We start from the raw sequence: 25,267 nt of genomic DNA, 5'->3' as shown, positions 1-25,267 counted from the left end.
TGGTAGATAACACTGTATTGTCACGAGGATTTCGAGTCACTGACGAGTACTAACTCTAGGATTAGGTTGTAACTTTACTCGAGATTGGACAATCACGCGTAAACCGAATGGACGTCTCTGATAAACATCTTCTGCCCAAATCCTATCCTTTAGCGGCCAGCTGACTGACTTCACGTTATCTTTTCATCTATCTTTTGAATAGGGAAGGATGCGGCGGGCAGGAGTGGTTCAGTTTCGATAGAGATTGCAGTTGTTCATTTGTTAGACGCAAGTTATTAAAAGTTGAAGTCTTCTCGTCTCATTTTCCCCCAACCTGTTAGAAAAAATTCGAAAAACGACCCCATTGAAAGAATGAGATCGAAAGAAGACTTCAGAGAAGAAGAACTGGAAAGAGTCTTTCGGTTACACTCGATCAAGGATAAGGTATGATGAATTTAAGGGCAAGTCGAGCAATCACATTATGCCCACTTTAATTCTTTTCAATTTAGCTCACTGGAAAAGAAAAAGAATTGCTTGAATTGTGTGGGAGTGATTCGCGATTGGATCTAACGGGAAAAATCAAAGAATTAATTCAATTCGGAATTAACCTGAACGCAAAGGACACAAACGGAATGAATGCACTTCATCTTTTGTGTCGGTACTATTCAAACGAAAAATTAATCGACACAATTAAACTCGTAATCGAAAGCGGAATCGACGTGAATGCAAGGGACAACAATGGAATGAATGCCATTCATTATTTGTGTCGATACCATTCAAGCAAAAACTTAATCGACGCAATTCAAATTTTAATTCAACTCGGAATCGATGCGAACGCAAAAAGCAACGATGGATCAAATGCGCTCCATTATTTATGTCGAGACAATTCAAACCCAAATTTACTCGACGTAATCGGTGTTTTGGATACATTCGGAGTGAGTATGATGGTGCCGGACAACGCTGGATGGGGTGCATTATACTATTTGCAAAATAAAGATAAGAAAGAGATGAAAATTTGGTTCGACCGTGAAAACCCAATAGGGGAAGGTGGCTTTGCTATGGTATGTAAAGGGAAGTTCGGAGGTCGTGAAGTGGCAGTAAAAAGAGTTGAAATGCGTCACGTGGACAAAATAGAAGAAGAAGCAATGCTGAAGTTAGATCATCCAAACATCGTCAAACTTCTTCACTGTGAAAAAGACAACGACTTTATGTATGACTTTTTTCTCTAGCTTAAAACAACAATATGATTTCAAAGTAGATTTTTTTTTTGTTTTCGTTGACGTGTAACAGGTACTACGCATTGGAATTATGTTACGCTTCCTTAGATCAAGTTTTCCTGAAGTCGGATGATCCCAAAAAATACAAAGGACCTATGCCACGTCAAATCGAGGTTTTCCAGCAATTAGCTACAGGCCTGGCATACATCCATTCAAAGAATTTAATTCATCGAGACATTAAGCCGAACAACGTTCTAATTAAGCGATCTCCAGGCCACGATGAAAAGACAATAATCAAATGGGCTGATTTTGGGCTGGCAAAAAAGGTTACTGAACGGGGATCATAAACATGGACTGGACGGGAAGGAACCAAAAACTGGTACGCCCCGGAGGTGTTAAACTTATTCTTGAACAAAAATAAAAAAAAAGGATGAAGAGGCAGAAAAGAAAAGAGGCACAGTAAAGAGCGATGTGTTTGTCCTCGGCCTCGTTTTCGGATATCTTTTCTTGGAGGGAGAACATCTGTTCGGTTCAAGCGAAAAAGAAAATGAAATTCATGATAACATAATTGGAGGACGTGCGGTGAATATGAAGAGTAATTCCAATTTAATTCCATATTATTTTACTCTTCTATCTATTAAACAACTGGTGGCTTAATTCTAGATATTCATGCCGAATTGCGCAAATATTATGAGGATGACTTACTAACGAAAATGTTGGAAGACGATCCGGATAAAAGAGTTAGTTCGAAAGAAGTCGTCCAACAACTGGAATCCATCACGGAAAAGGTAATATTATTTTTGTGTAAGTGGGGAAGTAGCAACGCAAACAATCGTAAATTTCTCCAATTTAGCTGGCTGAAAAAGAAGAAGAATTTCGACAACTTTGTGCTCGTGGCTCTTTGTCTGATCTAACAGAAAGAGCCAACGACTTCATTCGCATTGGAATCGATATGAATGCAAAGGACAATGATGGATGGAATGCGCTTGATCATTTGTGTAAATCAAATTCAAGCCCAAATTTAATTGACGCCATTCGACTCTTAATCCAACTGGGAATTGATGTGAATGCAAAGGGCAGATATGAAATGAATGCGCTCCATTGTTTGTGTGAATCAAATTCAAGCCCAAATTTAATTGGCGCCATTCAACTCTTAATCCAACTGGGAATTAATGTGAATGCAAAGGGCAGATATGAAATGAATGCGCTCCATTATTTGTGTAAATCAAATTCAAGCCCAAATTTAATTGACGCCATTCAACTTTTAATCCAACTGGGAATTGATGTGAATGTCAAGGACTATTTTTCAAGGAATGCGCTCCATTATTTGTGTAAATCAAATTCTAGCCCAAATTTAATTGACGCCATTCAACTTTTAATCCAACTGGGAATTGATGTGAATGCAAAGGATAAGTGGGGAAAGAATGCGCTCCATTATTTGTGTGAATCAAATTCTAGCCCAAATTTAATTGACGCCATTCAACTCGTAATCCAACCGGGAATTGATGTGAATGCAAAGGATAAGTGGGGAAAGAATGCGCTCCATTATTTGTGTGAATCAAATTCAAGCCCAAATTTAATTGACACCATTCAACTCTTAATCCAAAATGGAATTGATGTGAATGCAAAGGACGATAACGAAAGGAATGCGCTCCATTATTTGTGTACACGGAATTCATGCCCAAATTTAATTGACGCCATTCAACTCTTGATCCAACTGGGAATTGATGTGAATGCAAAGGACTATTCGGGAAGCAATGCGCTCCATTATTTGTTTGAATGGAATTCAAGCCCAAATTTAATTGACGCCATTCAACTCTTACTCCAATTGGGAACTCGTGTCATATCCAATGGCCACGATGCACGAAATTATGTACGCTATAATTATAGGATGTACAACAAGGACGAAATCCTAAAACTGCTCGACGAAGCACTTCTTGTTTGAATCATAACTCATCTCTTGGCGACGCAATGCATTTTAACGACGGAAAAAAAAATATGGCGACTGTCGCATAGTCTAATTGCTTATATCTTTTACCATTACAAAATTCAAATTTCCTACTTTCTCACTTCACTTTCAGAAATACACCAGAATAGAACCCCGGAAATGTCCGCATCGCCGAGAGTTTTGCCAATGTATTATTCCTTTACCCCAAGTTGATTGCGACTCATTTGATGATTAAAAATTCTATGTGGGCAAACATCTTTAAAATGAAAGGAAAAATCAAAGCATAAAAAACAGCAGTGTGATTCAATATTGGTTTAACAAGCCTCTTTTCTCTTTGGATAAAGTTTTTCATTTCATAATAAAATATTCATAGTATAAAGTTGATTTTACGATTTTTTAAACGAGCAGACATCTACCAAGAAAATGCCACTTTTTCTGGTGTGACTTTCAAAACATTGGGAAAACAAAATGGGAAAAAACAATCAAATGACGTCGTCACGAAAGAGACGGTTCTAATAAAGATTCTGCCAAGCCATCTGATGATTGGGAAATCAGCTGTTTCCCCACTTCAAACAAAAAAACAGGCCACTTGCATTGTTCGTCAGTACGAGCAATACAATGTCAACGATACCTCTCACTCTATGGCACCATCGAAGCAAAAATGGCGTCAAAATGGCCAGAAAAAAAAGGACTTGAAAACAAGGCCGACCAAGGGCGAAAAAAAGACGGAATCAGTGCATTCTTACATTGCATCATTTTCAGGGATTTCTCGCAAATCAATGAAAGAAAAACAAAAAAATAAACGGTTGCAATTTGAAAAAAATAACAGCTAAATAACTGAGAGAGGGGTGGGGTCGACATTTTAGGCCCTTTGATATGTCATTGTGCGACGATACATACAAAACGAAAGCAAAAAAAATATCTAAAAACTAACCTGGAAAAAGAGCAGAGAACTTGCTCCGTTATGAATTGCATTCAAACGCAGCACATCCATCGATGAACTAGTTTTCACTGCACGGAAGTCGTGGTTGATGCATTCCCGTCGAAGGCGCCAAATCATTCTCGATCAGCTGACCGTCTCAATAGCCAGTCTACACATTATTCAGCAGCATTTCATCCAGGTGGTCCATTGCCTCAAGTTACACTTGATACATCATCTAATTTGAACACTAAATTGTTTGTCAGCCGATTGCGACTGAAAGCTTTTGTCTTCAACACTGAAACCCTTATAATACGGAAACAGAAATAGAGACGAGTAGAAAGCGACACATAGCACATCCTTTGTGGATATCAGTTAAAATGGCAATGATGAAACTCATCAGTTGGTCAGCGGAATTTGGCGCTTTTCTTACCCCAGCTCCTCGACAGCATTGCCAACACAAGCTATGCACCAAATAAAACAATTAATCGGAAAAAGATGGCGATAGAATTATGAAATGTTGGGCTGAATTTCATATTGCAAATTGTATTTAAGAATTTCGAATGATTAAGAAATCAGGTTCTGAAGCTGCTGAATTTTTAAGATATCAACAAACAGCGTTGCATTCGCCAAACCAATGTCACTTAACAGAGTTTTGTATTGAAGAGAATCGTCAACTAGGAAATATAAGGTAAAAATAAAAAGAATTCAAGAAAACATTATTTCATCATGCTCAATTTCCAGCAAGAATTTCAATTCTAAAAACCAACAGCCTGCCATTAAAAAAGAATCTGAAGTGAGTTCTCTGCTCTGCACAAGCCTTCGATTCGAATCGTCATACCTGAAAGTTTACCCAATATCTGGAACAGATCAGCACCATAAAAGATTATTACCTGAAGTGCGGAAGCGAATTTTTCGTAAGCTCTTTGAAGACCTTTTATTTTTGCAAGAAAATAGAGAATAGATACGTACTATTTCTTTAAGTATTTACGCATCCATGATTCTGATGGCTTGGGTGTCAAACGTTTCATTGGCTGTAATCCTGTTGTCGTAAAGCACTTGACCATGAGGTGTCACTCCCGTCTGCTATTCATGCTTCATCAGGTTTGGGGGGGGGGGGGCCAAAACGCGTCAACACACGTCAAGATAATGGATGAATTGGCTAAAAGAAAATTCCCGGCTGATAAGTTAAAAAATCGCGTTATTGCTCCTAGTTAGCTGCTACAGATATAGCACTGACGTCAACAAGTTGAAAACTGATTGACACTGTTAGCAATCTTTTTGTAATATAGTCAAAATGTGTAGAAAAGATCCACAACGTAGAAAACAATGTGATGAAATGATTAACCGGTTAATTCAGTTCATTTTGTCGAAACGCGATTAACGGAAACAGTTAAATGTTTTATCGTGAATTTAAATTAGAGGAACGTCTCCTGTTAACAGGAGCAGCAAAAGCAAAACAAAAATACATACCAAGCAAACAAAGGCGAAAAGGGGGTTGGGGGAAGCACTTGGTCATCGATACGGGTAGTGGCCTATTTTCGGTGATGACACCAGGAAGATAAACACATTGTTATCATGGTAATACAAAGATGATGAATACATCCACAACCAACAATGGCAATATTTCAGATCCAAAAACCACCACAAATTATAGCCGCATAAAACAATAAAAATAAGGAAAGGGTGATCGAGAATTTAATATTATAGAGACAATCATAGCGAAAGGAATGCCATGCTTATTCAGGATCGAAAAGTTCATCATTAATTTTTGTTGTTCTCGAATCGTTGTGTAAGAGACGCGTTTCACTACCGATAAACCTGGTCAGTAGATTACACAGTATTGTCAGGTTCAAGATAAACGTTATCAAGTAAAGGCGTTGGTCATTTGCTTAGGTCTGAACGGAAGCCATCGCAACAAAGTCATTTGAAAAACTGTAACATTGCGGAACTATTCAGTATTTGGCGAGCATCGGAAATATGGTGGATGGTTCAGGTCAAGCGTTTGGCGGAAAGTTCAGAGTTGGCGATGTTCAAACGAAAAAATTTCGAGTGCATCATAGGCACCAAAGTAAAGAAGAAAGAGCTTTGCTAGAGTTAAATCATCCAAACATCGTCAAACTTCATGAGCGTGAAAGTGACTATGTCTATTTGTAGGGCATTTCTTATTTTTTAGAATTTAGAACAGTACGATATCAACAAGGATTTGATTTTGTTTTCGTTAAAATGTTACCAGGTACTATGCATTGGGCCCGTGTTTGGACACTTTAGATCAGCTGTTCTTGAAGTCGGATGATGCCAGAAAATACAAGGGACGTATGCCCCATCATATCGATGGTTTGCTTCAATTAGCTTCTGGTCTCGAATACCTCCATTCAAATAATTTAGTTCATGGAGACATCAAACCAGAAAATGTCCTGATTGCGGAGGAACCTGCTGGCCAAGATGAGATAACTCTCAAATGGACAAATTTTGGACTGATCAGAAGTGTCAGTGAAGCAAAGCAAACCAGTCCTATCAGAAGCAATAAGGCATGGTTAGCCCCCGAGTGGCTTCGATTGAAAAAAAAAAAGAAGAAAAGCCCTACAGGAAATGTAGATGAAACCAGTTATCCAGTAAGCATCGAGAGCGACGTGTTTGCAATGGGACTTGTTTTCGGTAATTTACTCTTGAATGGCGAACATCTCTACGGTTCCATCGAAAATAAAATTGCCGAAAACATAGTTAAAGGAGATCCCATTAACATGCAAAGTAATACCTGATATACTATAATGATATTATTTTCTGATAAAAAGAATTGATTGCTATACCTAGAAATGGATGGCAAATTGCGCGACTGTTACGAGAATGACCTGTTCGAAAAAATGTTGAGAAACGATCCCAATGAAAGAATAACATCGGAAAAAGTTCTCATTCAATTGCAGTCGATCAAGGATAAGGTATAATGAATTTAAAGCAAGTCGAGCATTCGTATGCAAATGTCAATTTATCAATTAGCTCACTGGAAAAGAAAAAGAATTGCTTGAACTGTGTGGGCGTGATTCGCGAGAGGATCTCACGGGAAAAATAGAAGAATTAATTCAGTTCGGAATTAACGTGAACGCAAAGGACAAAGACGAAACGAATGTGCTCCATCTTTTGTGTCGTAACTATTCAAACCCAAAATTTACCGACGCAATTCAACTCGTAATCAAAAGCGGTGTCGACGTGAATGCAAGGGACAACTATGGAATGAATGCCATTCATTATTTGTGTCGATACCATTCAAGCCAAACCTTAATTAACGGAATTGAAGTCTTGAATCAATCCGGAATCGACGCAAAGGCAATAACCGACGATGGATCGAATGCGCTCCATTATCTATGTCGATACAATTCAACCCCAAATTTAGTCGACGCAGTTGGTATTTTGACTAAATTCGGAGTGGATATGATGCTGCCGGACAACGCTGGATGGAATGCGTTTTATTATTCGCAAAATAAATTTAACAAAGAGATGAAAATTTGGTTCGACCGCCAACAACCAATAGGGGAAGGTGGCTTTGGTATGGTAAACAAAGGGAAGTTCGGAGGTCGTGAAGTTGCAGTCAAAAGAGTTGAAATGCGTCATGTGGACAAAAGAGAAGAAGACGCAATGCTAAAATTGGATCATCCGAACATCGTCAAACTTCTTCATTATGAAACGGACAACGACTTTATGCAAGACATTTTTTTTATGACTTTAAATAACAAAATGATTCCAAAATTGATTTGTTTTTTTCGTTCTCGCGTTAAAGGTACTACGCATTGGAATTATGTGTCGCTTCTTTAGATCAACTTTTTCTGAAGGATGGATAATCCCAAAAATACAACGAACGTATACTACCTCCTATCGAAATATTCCGTCAATTAGCCACAGGCCTGGAATACATCCATTCAAAGAATTTAATACATCGGGACATTAAACCGGAAAACATCCTCATTATGCGAAAGCCTGGAAAATATGAAAATATAATAATGAAATGGTCTGATTTTGGACTGGCCAAATCCGTAAACGAAAAGGGACTTCACTCGTGGACTGGAGTGAGAGGAACGAGAACTTGGTACGCACCCGAAGTGCTGGAAAAACTCAACAACGATCAAAACGTGAAAAATAATAAGTTTTGGGGCACCGTCAAGAGCGATGTGTTCGTTCTCGGCATTGTCTACGGTTATATTTTTTTGGAGGGAGAACATTTATTCGGCTCAAGTGAAACTGAAATTCACAAGAACATCATTGAAAATAATCCAGTGAATATGACGAGTAATGCCAATTTTTAACTTCAATTCTATTTTACTCTTCTATTTATAAACAATCGGGTGCTAAATTTCAGAAATTGATGGCGAACTGCGCAAATATTATGAGAATGACTTACTAACGAAAATGTTGGAATATGATACGGAAAAAAGAATGAATTCGACAGAAGTCGTCAATCAACTGGCATCCATTAAGAATAAAGTAATATTTTTTATAAGTGAGGAATTAACAACGTAAACAATTGTGAATTTCACCAATTTAGTTGACTGAAAAAGAAACAGAATTTCGACAACTTTTTGCTGGTTACACTTCGGCTGATCTAGTTGGAAGAATCAACGACTTAATTCGCCTTGGAATCGACGTGAATGCAAAGGGCAAATATGGTGAGAATATGCTCCATTATTTGTGTGAATCAAATTCAAGCCCAAATTTAATTGACGCCATTCAACTTTTAATCCAACTGGGAATTGATGTGAATGCAAAGGACAAATATGGAAGGAATGCGCTCCATTTTTTGTGTGAATCAAATTCAAGCCCAAATTTAATTGACGCCATTCAACTTTTAATCCAACTGGGAATTGATGTGAATGCAAAGGACGATTTAGGAAGGAATGCGCTCCATCATTTGTGTTGGTTAAATTCAAGCCCAAATTTAATTGACGCCATTCAACTTTTAATCCAACTGGGAATTGATGTGAATGCAAAGGACAAATTTGGAAGGAATGCGCTCCATTTTTTGTGTGAATCAATTTCAAGCCCAAATTTAATTGACGCCATTCAACTCTTAATCCAACTGGGAATCGATGTGAATGCAAAGGACAAATATGGAAGCAATGCGCTCCATCATTTGTGTTGGTTAAATTCAAGCCCAAATTTAATTGACGCCATTCAACTCTTAATCCAACTGGGAATTGATGTGAATGCAAAGGACAAATTTGGAAGGAATGCGCTCCATTTTTGTGTGAATCAATTTCAAGCCCAAATTTAATTGACGCCATTCAACTCTTAATCCAACTGGGAATTGATGTGAATGAAAAGGACAAATTTGGAAGGAATGCGCTCCATTTTTTGTGTGAATCAATTTCAAGCCCAAATTTAATTGACGCCATTCAACTCTTAATCCAACTGGGAATCGATGTGAATGCAAAGGACAAATATGGAAGCAATGCGCTCCATCATTTGTGTTGGTTAAATTCAAGCCCAAATTTAATTGACGCCATTCAACTCTTAATCCAACTGGGAATTGATGTGAATGCAAAGGACAAATTTGGAAGGAATGCGCTCCATTTTTTGTGTGAATCAATTTCAAGCCCAAATTTAATTGACGCCATTCAACTCTTAATCCAACTGGGAATTGATGTGAATGAAAAGGAATTTCAGGGAAAGAATGCGCTCCATTATTTGTGTGGATCAAATTCAAACCCTAATTTAATTGACGCCTTTCCACTTTTAATCCAACTGGGAATTGATGTGAATGCAAAGGACAATGATGGAAGGAATGCTCAAAGTTATTTACGCGATAATGATAAGATTAGCAACAAGGACGAAATCCTAAAACTGCTCGACGAAGCACTTCATGTTTGTATCATGACTCATCATGACTCTTGGCGATGCAATGCACTTTAACGGAAAATAAAATATGGCGACTGTTGTATACTCGGAATAATTTTGCCATTTACTCCTTGAAAACTCAAAAATCCCGCTTTCTTGGGTGTATTGCTCAGGCCGACGGACTTTCAAAAATAAAAATAATGACTACATCGTCATAGAGTCTTATCAATTTATGACTCCTTTAGCCATGTTGATTGCGACTCATTCGACAATTTATAAATTCGATGTGGGCAAACGACTTTAAAATAAAAGAAAGTATCAAAGCAAAAAACAAGTGATTCAATATCGGTTCAACAAGCCTCTTCTCTCATTGGATAAGTATTTCATTTCATTTCAAGCTTCTAGCAAACTGTAATGGAGCTCATTCAGGAAAACAATCAGAGCAATAAAGAACCTTAATAAACAATAAAAAAATTATATCTCGAATGGTGAATAAAAACCCCCAATTTTCTTCGTCATCTTAAAGGCAAATGAGAAACCGCTTTTGCCGGTAGAGCTAACTGCGATCGTTTAACAATTCCGCTAGTCAAATGAAAGAAATTTTCACGCGAAAACAGTACGACCGTCAAACTTGACAATCAAATCTTTTCTTGCCAGCTGTGTTGCAATTTAGCAAACCATTAAAAAAAGAAAATAAAAAGTAAAAGCAAGTAAAAACAAAAAAACATTGACAAAGGCTGTATACACCGATAAAGATTTAGCAAATTGAAAAAGTGTGTAGTTCACATCAACAACACAGCCATTTAATAATACAATTACTTAAATAAGTTTTTAAAACCCTCCTACTATATGCTATACTATTCTATCCATTTGTTTTTAGCCAAATCATCTGCTTGTATACAATTGATTTTACGATTTTTTAAACGAGTAGACATCTACCGAGCAAATGCCACTTTTCCTTGTGTGACCTTCAAAAGTTTGGGAACAAAATGCGAAAAATCAATCAAATCAAGTCGGCAAGAAAGAGTGATTGTTTTTCAAACGATTCTGCCAAGCCACCTGTTTCCCCATTTCTGGCAAACGCAGGCCCCTTGCATTGTTCTTCAGTTCGAACAATGAATTGTCAAACCTCACTCTATGGCGACATCGAAGCAGAAATGGAGCCCAAAATGGCGAAACATGGCAAAAAAAAAAGGACTGGAAGACAAGGCCGACCATGAATAGGCAAAAAAAAAGACGTAATCAGTGCATTCTTACACTGCATCATTTTCAAGGATCTCTCGAAAATCAATAAAAGGAAAACAAAAAAATAAACGGTTACAACTTGAAAAAAAACAGCCAAATAACTGGGAGAGGAGAGGGGTCTAGATTTTAGGCCCTTCAGAGATGTCATTGTATGATGACACATGCAAAAAAAAATAAAAAAAAATTAGCTAAAAACTAACCTGGAAATGGAGCAGAGAACTTCCTCCGTTACGAATTGCATTCAAACGCAGCACAGCCATCGATGAACTATCTGCTTTACACTGGGCGATTGGGTAGTGGTTGCTACATTCCCGTCGAGGGCGCCAATAGTCTCTCAATCAGCTGACCGACTTGCCATCGTCGTTTTTCTTTACACTTGATACATTATCTGATTTGAAAACTTAATTTTTTGTCAGCCGATTGTCCCTGAAAACTTTTGTCTTCAACACTGAAACTCTTACAATACGGAAACAGAAATAGAGACGAGTAGAAAGCGACAGGTAAGACATCCTTTGTGGCTGTCAGTTAAAATGGCAATGGTGAAACTGATCAGTTGGTGAGCGTAATTTGGCGCTTTATTTACCCTCCCCACTCCAGTTCCTCGACAGCATTGCCAACTCACGCTAGAAACAAAATAAAATAATTAATCGCGAAAAAATGGCAATGGAATTATGAAATGTTGAACTGAATTTCATACTGTGAATTGAATTTAAGAATTTCGAATAATTAAGAAATCAGTTTCTGATGCTGATGATTTTTTAAGGTATCAACAAACATCGTTGCATTGGCCAAACCAATGTTACTGAACAGAGTTTTGTATTGCAGAGAATCGACAACTAGGAAATATAAAGTAAAAATAAAAAGAAAACATTATTTCACCACGCTCAGTTTCCAGCACGCGATTCAATCCTGAAAAGAAACAGCGATGGCAAAAACATGTTGAGCAATCATATAGAATGAGATTCACACATGTGCAGTTGGTAAAACAGCCAGGTAATTGCTGTTTGCAAGACTATAATGTCCCTACAGAGACATGAACGTACATTGATAATGGGATTGAAGGATGTTTTATGTTTGTGGTCGTAGTACTTGCTGGCACACATTGGGGTGTGGAAAACCTCTGCATTACTTAGATTTCTTCTTCCAAAAGCCACCCGTTAAAATGCGTGTGTGAACCCTGGTCCACTTCCGCATGCCTCTCGTCGTATAAAAACCCTCCACTGATCCCAATATATATCTGGATCCATACTTTGTCTCCAGCTCGCAAAGATACAGTGCTTTGAAGGGTGATTGGACTTCGATTATCCGGATATACGAGGTAGCCTATATTAACCTGACTGATTGCTATTCTTTCACCATTTTTATAAAGATTGGCGCCTAGTTCCCTTTGCACTGGAACTGGATCTGGACCTGTAAGCATCGGAAATTGCGTGAGTCCAGCAAAGGAAAAGAAGTAAGTTCCCTTGACGGGTGCTGTGAATACGCCGCTTGGCAAATCCATGGCCTCTCCAATGTTGACGATGGTAATCTCAAACGGAAGCGGAACGTCTCTTTTCGAAAAATTCTTGTCTTTCTGTACGTTGAAGTATATTGGCTTTGTTTTTATGTTTTGATATCCGATCCTCTCCTGGAATTCTGAAATTAAGAATTTGATTTTGACATATCTCCTTTTGCAGATCTACCAAAATGACAGTTAATCAAATCAAAGACGTGAATACATATCACCTACGTCGTTCATCAGGTCGTTTATCAAATTGGCAGAAAACAGTTTCTATTCGTTTAGCTCTCCTGACTGAGTAGATACCGTTGAGAGTGTGTCCCATCCGTTGCAAATCGTCGCACGATCTCGGCATTGGCTGCGTTTTTACCTTACCAAAACATTTTAACCGGCTCACTTCGTGTTTGCCGGAGCCCTTAAAGGGATTGCTAAAATGGAGGCGCGTGACAGGCAACATATCTTCATCGTCTATGAAATCTAGATTCAGCCCCGATTTCAATTGTCAATTCGTTTTTTTTTAATTCAAATAAATAAAACTCTCGTACTTAATTCAAACTTTACAGTGTCATCGAGGTTGTCGCAATTCTCCAAACTGGGAAACTCGTTCCTTTTCCCGTCTTTGTCGATCCACCAAGCATAGACGGTCCCGTTGTACTTCAATGGCAAGTTTCTGCAATAATACTGCATCGTCAATCACAAATTTTAGAATAAACGATCATTAAAATAAATTTGAGCTTTGGTCACGGTACGCCAATGATTTGGAAGCAGTACTCAGACAATTGAATCAACGCTTGGATTTGTCTATCGCTTGCGTTATATTTGATTTGCCTCGAGTAACATCCGGGTTCTGTGCAATTTCCAATGTCCATGAACGACTCGCTGTCATGCAAAATGAATGTTGTGCCCCTGAAAGTATCCATCCACCGCCACTATTTATCAGATATAAGATACCACCAGATATATGCAGCCGCCTCGCCTACCAGAGGCAATCGACGTAGATTGGTGGATCACCGATGCCTTGTCCGTCTGGATCAATCCAGTACATGCCGTCGTAGAGCGACGGATTTGCGTCCTTGATTTCCCGGCAAGTACGATGAGTTGCGATCTGACGACGGGGTCGATTGATGGCGACAGTATTTTTCAAAGGGTCATGTCCTTTTTCGAGAACGGCCAAAAGTGAATCCTGTTTTTCAATTTTGGCTTCCAGTTGACCGACTTTCGTCTCCAAATCAAAAATTTTGGCTTCCAAATGTTTTTTAATTTCGACCTTTGCGCGAACGCGTAAGTCAACCATTATGAATCAATGCAGCAAGAAAAGATATGAATTGGGACTCACATAGTTTTTCTCAAGTTGTTCAACTCTTGCTTGAAGATCAGGTGGAGCAGCGGTGAGATAGCACGTAGACAGCGCCAAAATAAGACGAAACGATCGAATCGTCCCGGATAAATTATGTCCCATCCTTTCGCCTTCGCACAGCGGATTAAAATGAAATACCGGGCAAACTATTAACTGGTTTAAATGCTTAGAGAATGTTGTGAATAGACATTTATTTAAAAAAAGAGGTCAGTTGCAGTGGTAACTGAAGAATCCATTTATCAGATCTTATCTACGAGACATATAGCGCAAACGCCATTTCTTCTTAGTTGCAGCGTATTTTCCAGATTGCGAAAGCAAGTCTCAAGGACGTTGTCAAACTATTCCATAAATCAAGAATGATAGACCTTCATTGATCCTTACCATCAGCATTCTGTTCCCCTTTTTCTCGAATTAATCGCGTCTTTCGTTCTCTTCTTTCACATTTCCTTTCTCATCTATCACGAATCCAACAGCATTTCGGTTTCTTGGTCGTCGTTCCCGCGTCTTTTCCTCTTCATTTCTCTACATAAGTTTAGGTGATGCTAGTCGATCCTGAAAAAAGAAAAAAACGCAAAAAAGCGAACTGGAAATGGTCAACAGGAAAATTACTTACCCCCCTGACCCATTATGTTTCTCATTCGTTTTGTGCATGTATAAAATCGTTGTAATTTTTCATTTAACCTTAGTAAAGGGACAAAGTTAAAAGTGATGCATAACTACAGAATAAAATTAAACATTCCAAAAATTACTTACGGTTTTTTTTATTGCGTTGATTTATTTTTGTTATTATATATTTTTTTTTTCAGTGGGTACAAAATTCTCTTTCAACCCATGTTTACCTGTGAGTAAAGCGATTGACAGACTCATTATAAAGGAAATATCAAAAGTAAAACTACATTGCATATTTATAAAACACGTATTAGAAGCACGACTCTGTCTTATTTCACCAGTCCGCATCAGAGAACCATCAGCTAGATTGCCAGGGGGCAACGCGATGAAGGCAATTTGTACACATGCCTCATCAAATGTCTTAAGGTTATCTAGATTCAAGTTTGGAGTTGAGTTCATTCTGGCGAGTAGCAGTTGCCTTTCGAAAGGCGCACACAACTCGGTGCTTTTGATATCCAAACTGTTTTTAACATACGAGATACGTGGCAAGGAAAACTTACTGACTTTCAAACGTTTCTTGAAACGAATTTTAATCGTGTTGCTTTGAAATTTACTTGAGTTTACTCAAATAACATGACTTAATTTTAAACGTACCAGATATTTGGGTTCACGTATCTCTTGACGGACGAACTTCGTGATCGATGCACAAATTTTCCAGTGTACAGTTTACCTTCTACTAAATTCAATGAGAATAAGATTCATGGCTACCGCGTAAAAAGTATCATGAAACTTTGTTTGGTTTTCATGTAAAAACAACAAACAATTTATAAATTTACTTATCAATGTAAAATAAAAGCCTTTAAGATGAAAGCTTTGCTGAGACAATTATAAAAATCAACAGAACAGACTTTTGCTCTAGGATTTGCAAATCAAATGAAATTACAGGAGTGTTTTTTTGTTTTTTACTAAGCTCTTGGGTAAAAAGTTTGTTACAATTTCATGTTACTGTTGAATGCACGTTACGGTGATCTGTTTCGTGAGCCAAACAAGGTGGTAGGGTGTAAAAATACGTAGCAATTATACATCTAAACAGGTAGTAATAAAAATATTTTGAAATATTGAGTGTATGTTTTAAAACATTAAAATGATTGTAATGAATAAAGAAAAAGTGTTTCCCGAATGTCCTTCAAATACGTCCAGACCGATGATGTGATAGAGTAACATTTACAAAATGCCACAGTTTGCTACTTGGTAAAGCAAGTGCTTCAAAAGCCAGTGGTACAAATCTCTGCAAACCCGTTGTTCTTTAACGGTTAATTGGTTATTAACCCCCTCCGAGTGACGATTACAAATACCAACAAAGGTTTAACTGTTCAAATGAAGCCTTCGTGTCCAGCAAAGTCATAATATGCTGAGGCCAGTCTGTGGAAAGTACTCTTCTTCTAAAATCCCTACTATAATTTCAGATGAATATTCATTTCACTTTTCGGCTTCACAAGATTTGTTGACAAGTTTAGCACCGACATCACATACTAGTCACAATCGACGCTGTCAGATTTTTAAGTTTTAACGTTCTCGTACGTAAAGCACAATTTTTTTTATGGCGTTGGATTTATAAAATTTCTATAAACTAGATAAATATGAATGTATACGTATTGAAGATATTTTGTAAATGTGAATAAAAAGGAAACAAATATTCGCTGACATCTGGCAACATTTTTCCCTTCCTTCTAAATAGTCCAAAAATGGCGATATCCGGCACGATTACTTTCTTTGATAGGGTTGACACGCGCTGTGGACATTGTCCTGGTCCTGCAAGAGCGACTTTGGGCTTCTCCATTTGGAATCAGGAAAACTATCTGGTAATTTGTTACATTAAAGGGTTTAGCTAATCATTAAGTGCAACATCATTTATAAATTTAAAGCCAATAGTTAATAATGTTGATAACTTTCAAAATGTGTTGGGCGGAGAGCACTTCCCTTATCTGTGAACTTCCCGCCTAAAACTGCCTGAACGTAAAATGGTTTCTCTGCAAAGCATGGTGAACGTATATGTATAAGGTCGTAAGGGAATGGTTGCTCAATTTTTCATGCAAGTGTTATTATATCTGTAGGTTCAGGTCAATCTCCCCATGAATCATCATTGTCGTTGGCTGGAATGGTGGATTGAGATCTTCTACCACCCTTGTGTTTCAGTAATGTTATATTTCATTTGAACTGTTGTTGGTTTCTCTTTTTTAAGATATTAATTTCCAATATTGTTTTTAGTTTTAGATATGAAGGCAGGTGTTTGTTCCTGAGCTTGTCTAATGTCAACTGGACAAGGCCGGCCCAGCAGATTATTGAAGACTCAACATAAGCACCGTGGCAGCTAATGTGTTGAAAGTAGGTACTACACCAATCGTGTTTTAATGTTATTAATTTCCCTTTCTTCTTATTTATTCGTAGTTGGGTCTAATTTATCGTTAGGTGAATTGGTTTCATTCATTGGTTGGAATGCTACACGAAGAGAGAAAGAAAAAATAGTTATTATTTATTAGTTTTGTTCACTGAAGGGGGTATCTTAATTCAATCATTCAACGGGGGATAGGTCGTTAACGAAAAGAGTGCCTGTTACCTTCGTAAAGTCAACATAGTTTTGAAGTGTTGCAGTAACTGGAAGGTAAGCAGACCACCTATATTGAGTTTATTTTTCTTTTAAACATTTCACAGTAAATATAAAAACTTGGATTAACTGGATGGTAAAAAAATGAATTTTTGTGTTTGTCTGCTGTAAATAATTTTAATTTGCCTTTTCTTGTGTAGGTTTACGAGGTTAAACGGAAATCCATGTTGGTAACAGTCCTTTTACGTTCTTTTGTCCGGAAATCAGCAGTTCGACAGTTGTAGAAGCTAATTCGCTTGGCCATTTTGATTGAAAAGGTGCAGTAGTTACTTGCGTGCTCTGCTCAGAACTGACATACCTTTTATCGGAATCCTGGAAATTGATTTCTAATCTAAAGCTAACCAGTTATTCGACCACATTGTGGAGAAAATGGAGTCATTCTAAACTGCAAGGTAACAAATCTGACCGCTCCCATGCTAGAGATAACTAGAAAAGGTGATACTTATTGTGGTACCTTTCTGTACATGAAAGAGAACATACTTCTAAAAGTTAAGCAAAGTAAGAATTCGAGATGAATTTAATAACTGTTATCCTAAAGCTATCTTAATTAAGTGGAAACAAGAGGAAAAAGTATTTGAGAAAGGTATTGAATTGATGTAGTGATCAGTGAGTGTCTTGTTCTGCGTTTATTTGTGGTTATCCTCACTTTTTTCTAGCTTTGGTTTAATTTGAAGTACGGTAATTCCTTTTTTGTGTTCATGTCTTTTCTGCTTTTAACTTTGTTTTATTCAAGATACGTAATGATTTTAAGAGTAGGTAGCTAAAAATTGAATTTACATTTGTTTGGGGTCAAGAAAATTGTTGAAGAAGAAAGAACAGATATCTAACTCGAGTTCGAATATGGATGTCATTTGCTGTGAGGTGAAATTGGTCAAGTTGTCAATTCCTATAGTGCAATTCTTAACGCGTTCTTGATGTACTGACAAAAATCAGGATCAAAATATGGTGATAGCATATTCATACACAGGTAAATCTTATTTATACTTCTATTTCGGATTATGCTTATGTTAACACTATGTCCCATTTTGAGGGTTTAACATGGAAGAACTGTTCAAGTGGTGCTGTTGCAGTGGACAAACGGGTGGTGTTTATAAAATGGATGTGAAAGTTACACATAATTCGCAAGTATATTTAAGTAAAGGGGTTTTAGATTAGTTAGCTATTCAGCCTCCACTTTTTTTAATGTTTTTATTTTTAAGAATATTAACCTAATTCATGTTGCAGACTTAACAGCCATGGAGATGACAAAGTAAACCTGTTGGATTGAAGGTGGTTGGTGAAAAAAAAGGTAGCATTTCTTGTTCCATTTTCATAACATCTTTCTAAAATAAATTTAAACAAAAGTATATAAAAGTGAAGTGGGAAAGATAACACAGCAGGTTTTTACACTAGAATTTCCATTCCACACTATCCGCACTAAATTTTTAAATATAATTGTCTGTGTGCAGGAAGTGTATCAAATTTGATGTACAATATTGAGATAGGAAGTCGAATGTTGTTGTTCAAGTGACAGACGCAAAACAAAACGTTGGATGGCTTGTTTGTTTGTTAGATTGCAGTTCTCCGGGCGTTGTACCGTGCTACGTGGTGACAACGAGCTCATACCAGGTCTTGTATTTGGACTCTGAACGTACGTCAATTTTCTTTCAACGGCCGTCCTAGCAGGTCTGTTGTTGAAGCTCAACGTCGTGAAATTCATCTTTGTCGGATGTCCGTCAGCAGTTGAGTATAGTTGACTGTTTTAATTAGCTATTTGTTACTAACTATGCTGGTGTTTTTTGATTTGATAGGTACTGAGCTGCTCCTTTTTAAAATGTTTTGTTGCATTCATTGCCCATAGGTGCAATTACCACGTACATGAAGCTTTCTGCCAAACGCGATCGTCCATACTTACTGTAAATGGAGGCTACTAGTGCGTGGGTTGACAAAGTATATAGCACGTAGTGGCATTTAGGCTAGTCTTGAAAAAATATGGGCTGTTCTGGTTAACGCTCGAATGATTTAAGAAAAGTAATGGATAGTGAGTGAATGTGGCGATGCAGTTGTTCGCTGCAAATTTCCATGAACATATATATATATATATAGAGTATATTAGACGGAGACTTGGGTTTTCATCGTCAATTTAAAATGGCAGCACCTGCTGTGTGTTATTTCTAACAAGGTTACGATATATTTCCACATAGCTTGCCATTTACGCAGTTATTTGTTAAACAAAAGTTGAAACAGAAATTTTGAAAAGTAGAAAGGGAAAGAATTTTAAGAAAGTGGATCATTATATTGTTTTATGGTAGATGTTATGCTTATTGCAGCAAGCTCGCAATACAAGGTCAACAATAACTTGGCATTGACAACTTACAGTTAAAAAAAAAACAAATTAATGAATTCTTGATCTAAGCAATATAATTAATATTTATTGCATATTACTAGTATTTACAGGATTGTTGGTAGGCTATATCAGCCATTGTTTATTACACATATTGTGCTTGTCGTATCATAACGCATGCCAAAGTATATGATTTATGAGAATTTGCTCACATTTCTTTGAAAAAAATTTTATTTCTTCATATCAAATTTGTCGTGGACGGAAAATATGAACGTTAGCATAAAATACAATTATAAGTTGAAAATAAAAGACTTATTGTGGAAATGCGGGTTTATTTCTTTTTCACGATTATGGGATGCATTACCCGTGGCGTTCGTAGCGGGATTTTTTAGAACCATCCTGGTGCAAATATTACGAGGCTATTTTTTCACGATTATGGACTACGTTACCCGTGGCGTTCGTAGCGGGATTTTTTGGAACCATCCTAAACGCAGCCTTACGCATTAGTCATAACGTGATACTAAAATCGATTACACTACAATTACAAGAAAAAGGTTATGTGGTACAGGTTCTGTTCAGTATTTCGAAAGTCTTGAGTTCAAACCTCAAGAAGGGAAAGCATGAGTCACATTTTTTGCGTAACGCGTTTGCAAGTAAATTCAAGGTAATTTGTTTACACTTGTCCAAAAGTGTTCTGCACGGTAATAAATGTTCTGATTATTTTCGAGACATCTAGCGGAGAACATAACAATTCATTTTCATGGCCTTCACAACTGTTCTGTCAGCTGTTCTGGTCAGGTACTTAAACTTTTTAAGTAAGAATTCAAAACAAGTGTATAATTTTAACAAGCAATTATTTGTTCTTTAGTCATTCAATTCACTGGGATTGTTATCGGCTTCGAGCTTGAAGGAATCAAGCTCCTGATCAATTGTTTAACAGTGGGCTCAACAAACTTGCCCAGTGTGACACATTTTCTGTCTTTTCATAGCTGAACAGTTGTAGTGAATTTGAAAAGGATTCTCATTGCGGCCAGCCATCCCAGATGTAAGAAATGTTGGCAACAAAGGTGTCAATTTTCATGATTCGTCAATCACATTCCAACTTCAGGTAGGGTGTGTTTCTTATTAAATTGATCTTGACTTGAGGATGAGTGAAATGATTGCCTAATTACAAATGACAACTTGTCTGCAAGTTTACTTTAAACGTAACATTTTCACATACATGGCACAGCCTACATTATCCTTATTTGTTCTGAGTTTGCTATTTGGTTGTCTAATTGGAATGCTAGTTTTTGAATGAGATTCAGGTTTGATGTTGCAGATGTTACATTAACGGATTATGTTCTTATTCACTAACATTTCAAGGACCAATTTCTTCTTCTTAATATTTACTTGTAAGTAAAAATGAAGCTTTTATATAATTGTGTATTATCTACGTAACTCTTCCCTGTTCAATAGGAAAGGATTTTGTTCATTCTGGGAACGTGTCTATCAACAATGCAAACTCCAATGGGACTTGTCGTATGTTGTACGTGTATATATCAAGTATGTTATCATTTCCAGTTGTCTCTTCCGAAGCTTCTCCCAGAAGAATATGCTAAGCAATCATTTCACGAATCATATAAGGTATGAAATATATATATGAAACAAGAGTTTTTATGCTTAATGGAGTTTGATTGTCTAATTATAGATTAATCATAAATTTTGATCTGAAAAGGTTCCTTGTTTGGGGCAAGGTACTGAATGAAGTATTATGATTGGATACACTACATGGAATTTCCGTACTTTATTCACGTTCTCATTTAAAAACGGTAATTAATATTTAAAAAATTGAAGTGCATATCTGGGCTCCCTTCTTTCTGTAGCCCCGTTTCCCCTAGATTTTTAATAAGCCCGTAGGGGGTCATGCCCCTACTGTAGGTATATTTAAAAACAACATATACCACGGTTTGGAGGGCTCTGGCCGGAAAGGGGACGTGGGGTGCCGCGTAGTCCGATGATGTGTTCACGGAGGGCGACGTGGCTGCCCACAAATCCGAACTAAAGGTTAATCGCTCCTGTAAAAATGTTCCAAATCTTCGGCTCTTCTTCCGGCTTCTCTTAGCCAATCACCGGGTAATCTCCCCGGTGGGTCAACAAGGCAGTGTCTCCCCCTGCCTGGGTTGACGGCAACTATGAAAGGGCTGTTGTGCCCTTTTTAAGTTGCAAAACTAATTCTAAAGTGCAGAGAATTGTCAATAAAAAGTTTTTTAAACAACATTTTTTGGAAAAGTTGTATTTATTATTGACCGGGTGTTTGTCTATTCATACTTTTTCAAGTTGTACTTAAATTCAAATAGTCGACAGTAACATCTAATAAGTGTGTATTCATTTACATACTAGTGTATTTCAGGCTTCTTGAGGAATCGAACCTCATACAATTGGTACGCTAGACCAGCGGCGTTCCGTTCACCCATGACGGTCTGTACTAACACTAACTGGAATTTGAATGCCTATCTACGTATGCACAGCAGACAAGGTTATTTAGTACTATCTACTTTTAAATGAACGTTAATGGTAGCTTAATGGTAAAGTATCGGAGTAGCATGACAGTAGTCTTGGGTTCAAACCCCAACTCAGCTATCAACTACATAGATAAATACAACGTGAAATAACTTTTAAATTCTTTTATTGTCCCTCCTTCCACCCACTATTCCACCACTTTACATGACAATACAAAATACAACATACATACAATACACAATACAACTAACAGGTTGGCTGCCACGCCCCTACCACTACAGTAACTACATCGCCATCTGATGGATGGCGACAGAGGGGGACACAATGGTCCGGGCTGACACGATGTTGGAAGCCATTAGGGGAATGCACACCCCCTGGCAACCAAGCATCGCATCGGAAAAAAGGGAGGCCCTGTGGTGCATTGCCTGGGTGCGCCTTACGGCGAATCTTGGGCAGTGGCGACAGCTCCACCCCACGGCACATGGACCATGGAGTAGAGCAGCGCGGCCCGTCCCTATCAAGCTAAAAAAAAAAGGGGAACAAAAAGGGGCGTGGCAGCCAACCTGTTAATTAGCACACTATACATTACGTAAAATAACAACGATACCACGAAGACCACGAGGCGAAGATGAGGCGACCACTAGGCGGCGACGGGCGAAGCGATGACGGGACGACGGGCGAAGCGATGACGGGACGATGGGCGAAGCGATGACAGGGCGACGGCGAAACGATGACGGGCGAGGTGAAGAAGGGCCTTTTTTTACTTAGGCCTGCTGTCCGTAGACTGGGGAGTTTGCAGGGCCAGCAATTTTCCGGATGATGAGGCAGGCTTGGTAGTCCTATAATAAGATATTAATCTTAAAAAAAAGTAATACTAAAGAAAAAAGAAACTTAAAATACTGAGGCGTAGTGGTGCTGATGTTCACGTCAAAGTGTGGTGACTGGCAAGGTAGGAATAGTGAGAAGACTGCTGAATTTGTGGTTTCCAATCGTTTTCCACGCAGTTGTGAGGAAGATGCTGCACCCATCACATTCAAACTTACACACAATGATGAGCTTGCGAAGAATGATCTCTTTGGCTGCATTTTTTTCAATTTTAGTTGCAGGCTAAAAATAAAAGCAGAATTATGGCAATTTAAAACACTGAATGCCAAAATATGAGTCTAATACCTCTCTCTTCAACTCAAAATCACACTATGTGAAAGGATCAGTCGAAATGCCAAGATGATAGCGTGCCAGTATCCTTTGCAATATTGATTTGATGAGCTACTTCTCAACAGCAGAATAATGGCAATGGGATTCTTATTGGAAAATATATGTCTAGTACCTCTTCGCGAGCATGAGAAAACTATGATGGATAGTTGCTGATAAAATTAAGTAATAAGTATGATGATAGTTCACCACACCTGTTACCCTGTTACACAAAAAATAATCCGATGATGAGCTTTACTTGATCAACACAAAAAAGGAAAACACATTTTGACACACCATTTGTTTTGATTGAACTTCTACGAGCACAAAATAGTTTGATTTCTGGCACTACAGCTGATGAACTTACATCGCCATCTAGCGGAAATTCAATTTCGTCAGATTTAAAAATAAGCCCGACAAAAAAATTAAGCCCGACTTTTTGTATTTTTATAATTAATGTTTGAAACCTAGATATTGCCATAACAATACATGGTTTGAACTCGCAATTCAACGGTGATGTCGAAACTTCAGTTTGTTTTTACCTGAAAGTTATAGTTTAGGAGTTATTCAAATTCGACGTAATTGTTATAAAACCCCTTTAAGTAGAGGTAAAAACCACAATTAAGAATCAAAAACAAAGCGCTGGTTAGAGAATAGAAGCTACTACTTATGATCAAAATGCTAAAAATGTTTGGAATATTAATGTTCATTTTTTACTTTTCGCAAAGTTGAAAAAAAATTTACCGGAAGTGACCAGAAGTTGCCTATATCTCCAGAAATACGGGGCCCACAACAAAACGAATATGATTTTCGTGATCCTCATGAAATTTAGGGTGTGTCTGACCTATTTTGATCCGTTTTTGGCGAAAAGTCCATTTTGGCCAAAATCGTGATTTTCCCTGAACTATAGTTCAGGGAAATTTGCGATTTTTGACGATTTTCGGGTATTTTCTACTGACACATGGATTAGATCCCAAATTTCACGAGGATCACGAAAATATCGATCTTTTTTTGTTCAGACCAACAGATGGGGACTTATTAAGCATTTAAAAACCGGATCTTAAACCGGAAGTTTAAATTTCGGAAATTTAAAAAATGAACTATGTTCTCCTTAACAAGGTACACAAGATCTGCATAGTTTCAAGCGTAAAATATAAAAAAATTAACTTAATAGGGGCATTCAAAGTTCTTTAAGTTCAATTTTCAGGTGCGGCCTACATACCACTTCAAAGGACAACCGCACACATAACAATTGAAGCTTATGTTTCAAAACCATCACCTTAATTTGGCATCCATCCGAACTAAGGTGATAGTGGAACAGATATTGCTATAACCAGAAGAAAGTAAATCGGAGGTCCAATTCTTGCAGAATATTGATAGCAAATAGCACATCTTGTAATAATATTTTACTCATAATTAGTGATTTATGTTCGACATGGCAGATCAGGTTTGCCACACAAATACATGATTCAAACTCTCAATTCAACGGCGGTGCCGAAAATTCAATTTGGGCTTACCTGGAAGTTATAGTTTTGGAGTTATCCAAATTCCAAGTGGTTGTTATAACACAATCCTTTGGGTAGAGGTAAAACCCACAATTAAACAACAAAAACAAAACACTGTTGAGATGATGGAAACTCAAATACCCCTTCCTAACGCAACCTACGTTATGACTACTGCCTAACGTTTATATCATGCGTTTTCTGTAGTTCCAAAAATCCCGCTACGAACGCCACGGGTAACGTGGCCCATAACTGCGAAAAATAAGCCCGTTTCTCTATGTTTCACATGGTTCCAAAAATTTCCGCTACGAACGCCACGGGTAACATGCCCCATAATCGCAAAAAATGAGACCGTATCTCTAAAAAACATTCTCGTCATTTAAAACTACTACTTTTCCTATTTTTAATTTCTTTTCTTTAAAAAAACAAACATTTTATTCATCATTCTGTCAACACTGAAATTATTTCACTTTTGGAGAGTAAAAT

At 37.6% G+C, this 25,267-nt stretch overlaps 3 protein-coding genes and 1 long non-coding RNA gene across 4 annotated transcripts; 3 read left to right on the top strand and 1 right to left on the bottom strand.

The window, feature by feature from the left end:
* Positions 1 to 558: 558 nt before the first annotated feature.
* On the top strand, positions 559 to 10,261 carry LOC130694146 (putative ankyrin repeat protein RF_0381). Its single transcript, XM_057517293.2, has 4 exons — positions 559 to 1,189; positions 7,839 to 8,344; positions 8,415 to 8,539; positions 8,601 to 10,261. The coding sequence occupies exons 2-4, from the start codon at positions 8,026 to 8,028 to the stop codon at positions 9,324 to 9,326; spliced, it is 1,170 nt and encodes a 389-aa protein (XP_057373276.1). The 5' UTR covers positions 559 to 1,189; positions 7,839 to 8,025; the 3' UTR covers positions 9,327 to 10,261.
* Positions 5,988 to 7,873, top strand: LOC130694036 (death-associated protein kinase 1-like). The gene is made up of 4 exons (XM_057517175.2): positions 5,988 to 6,216; positions 6,300 to 6,814; positions 6,878 to 7,002; positions 7,061 to 7,873. The coding sequence occupies exons 1-4, from the start codon at positions 6,044 to 6,046 to the stop codon at positions 7,871 to 7,873; spliced, it is 1,626 nt and encodes a 541-aa protein (XP_057373158.1). The 5' UTR covers positions 5,988 to 6,043.
* Positions 10,262 to 11,933: 1,672 nt separating the features above from the next.
* LOC130694145 (uncharacterized) lies at positions 11,934 to 14,116 on the bottom strand. Its single transcript, XM_057517292.2, has 6 exons — positions 13,969 to 14,116; positions 13,613 to 13,899; positions 13,382 to 13,538; positions 13,178 to 13,313; positions 12,864 to 13,109; positions 11,934 to 12,769 (listed from the first exon to the last, which is right to left on the bottom strand). Exons 1-6 carry the CDS (start codon positions 14,089 to 14,091, stop codon positions 12,264 to 12,266), a joined length of 1,455 nt encoding a protein of 484 aa, XP_057373275.1. The 5' UTR covers positions 14,092 to 14,116; the 3' UTR covers positions 11,934 to 12,263.
* A 4,008-nt stretch (positions 14,117 to 18,124) lies between these two features.
* Positions 18,125 to 18,971, top strand: LOC130694162 (uncharacterized). The gene is made up of 3 exons (XR_009001942.2): positions 18,125 to 18,230; positions 18,294 to 18,551; positions 18,816 to 18,971. It is a non-coding gene; the product is annotated as an uncharacterized LOC130694162 (long non-coding RNA).
* The last annotated feature ends 6,296 nt before the right edge of the window (positions 18,972 to 25,267 follow it).

This window comes from Daphnia carinata, chromosome 6 (genome assembly GCF_022539665.2).
Source record: "Daphnia carinata strain CSIRO-1 chromosome 6, CSIRO_AGI_Dcar_HiC_V3, whole genome shotgun sequence".
In the NCBI taxonomy this organism is placed as follows: domain Eukaryota; kingdom Metazoa; phylum Arthropoda; class Branchiopoda; order Diplostraca; family Daphniidae; genus Daphnia; species Daphnia carinata.
This window is presented reverse-complemented; position numbering and strand designations above follow the sequence as displayed.

Coding starts and splice junctions, on each gene's coding strand:
- LOC130694146 (XM_057517293.2), top strand. CDS start 8,026: ATGCGAAAGCCTGGAAAATATGAAAATATAATAATGAAATGGTCTGAT. Junction 8,345..8,414: donor TAATCCAGTGAATATGACGA/GTAATGCCAATT, acceptor GCTAAATTTCAG/AAATTGATGGCGAACTGCGC. Junction 8,540..8,600: donor TGGCATCCATTAAGAATAAA/GTAATATTTTTT, acceptor TCACCAATTTAG/TTGACTGAAAAAGAAACAGA.
- LOC130694145 (XM_057517292.2), bottom strand. CDS start 14,091: ATGGGACATAATTTATCCGGGACGATTCGATCGTTTCGTCTTATTTTG. Junction 13,539..13,612: donor ATCTACGTCGATTGCCTCTG/GTAGGCGAGGCG, acceptor GGATACTTTCAG/GGGCACAACATTCATTTTGC. Junction 13,314..13,381: donor ACTGCTTCCAAATCATTGGC/GTACCGTGACCA, acceptor TTGACGATGCAG/TATTATTGCAGAAACTTGCC.
- LOC130694036 (XM_057517175.2), top strand. CDS start 6,044: ATGGTGGATGGTTCAGGTCAAGCGTTTGGCGGAAAGTTCAGAGTTGGC. Junction 6,217..6,299: donor GAAAGTGACTATGTCTATTT/GTAGGGCATTTC, acceptor AAATGTTACCAG/GTACTATGCATTGGGCCCGT. Junction 6,815..6,877: donor AGATCCCATTAACATGCAAA/GTAATACCTGAT, acceptor TGCTATACCTAG/AAATGGATGGCAAATTGCGC.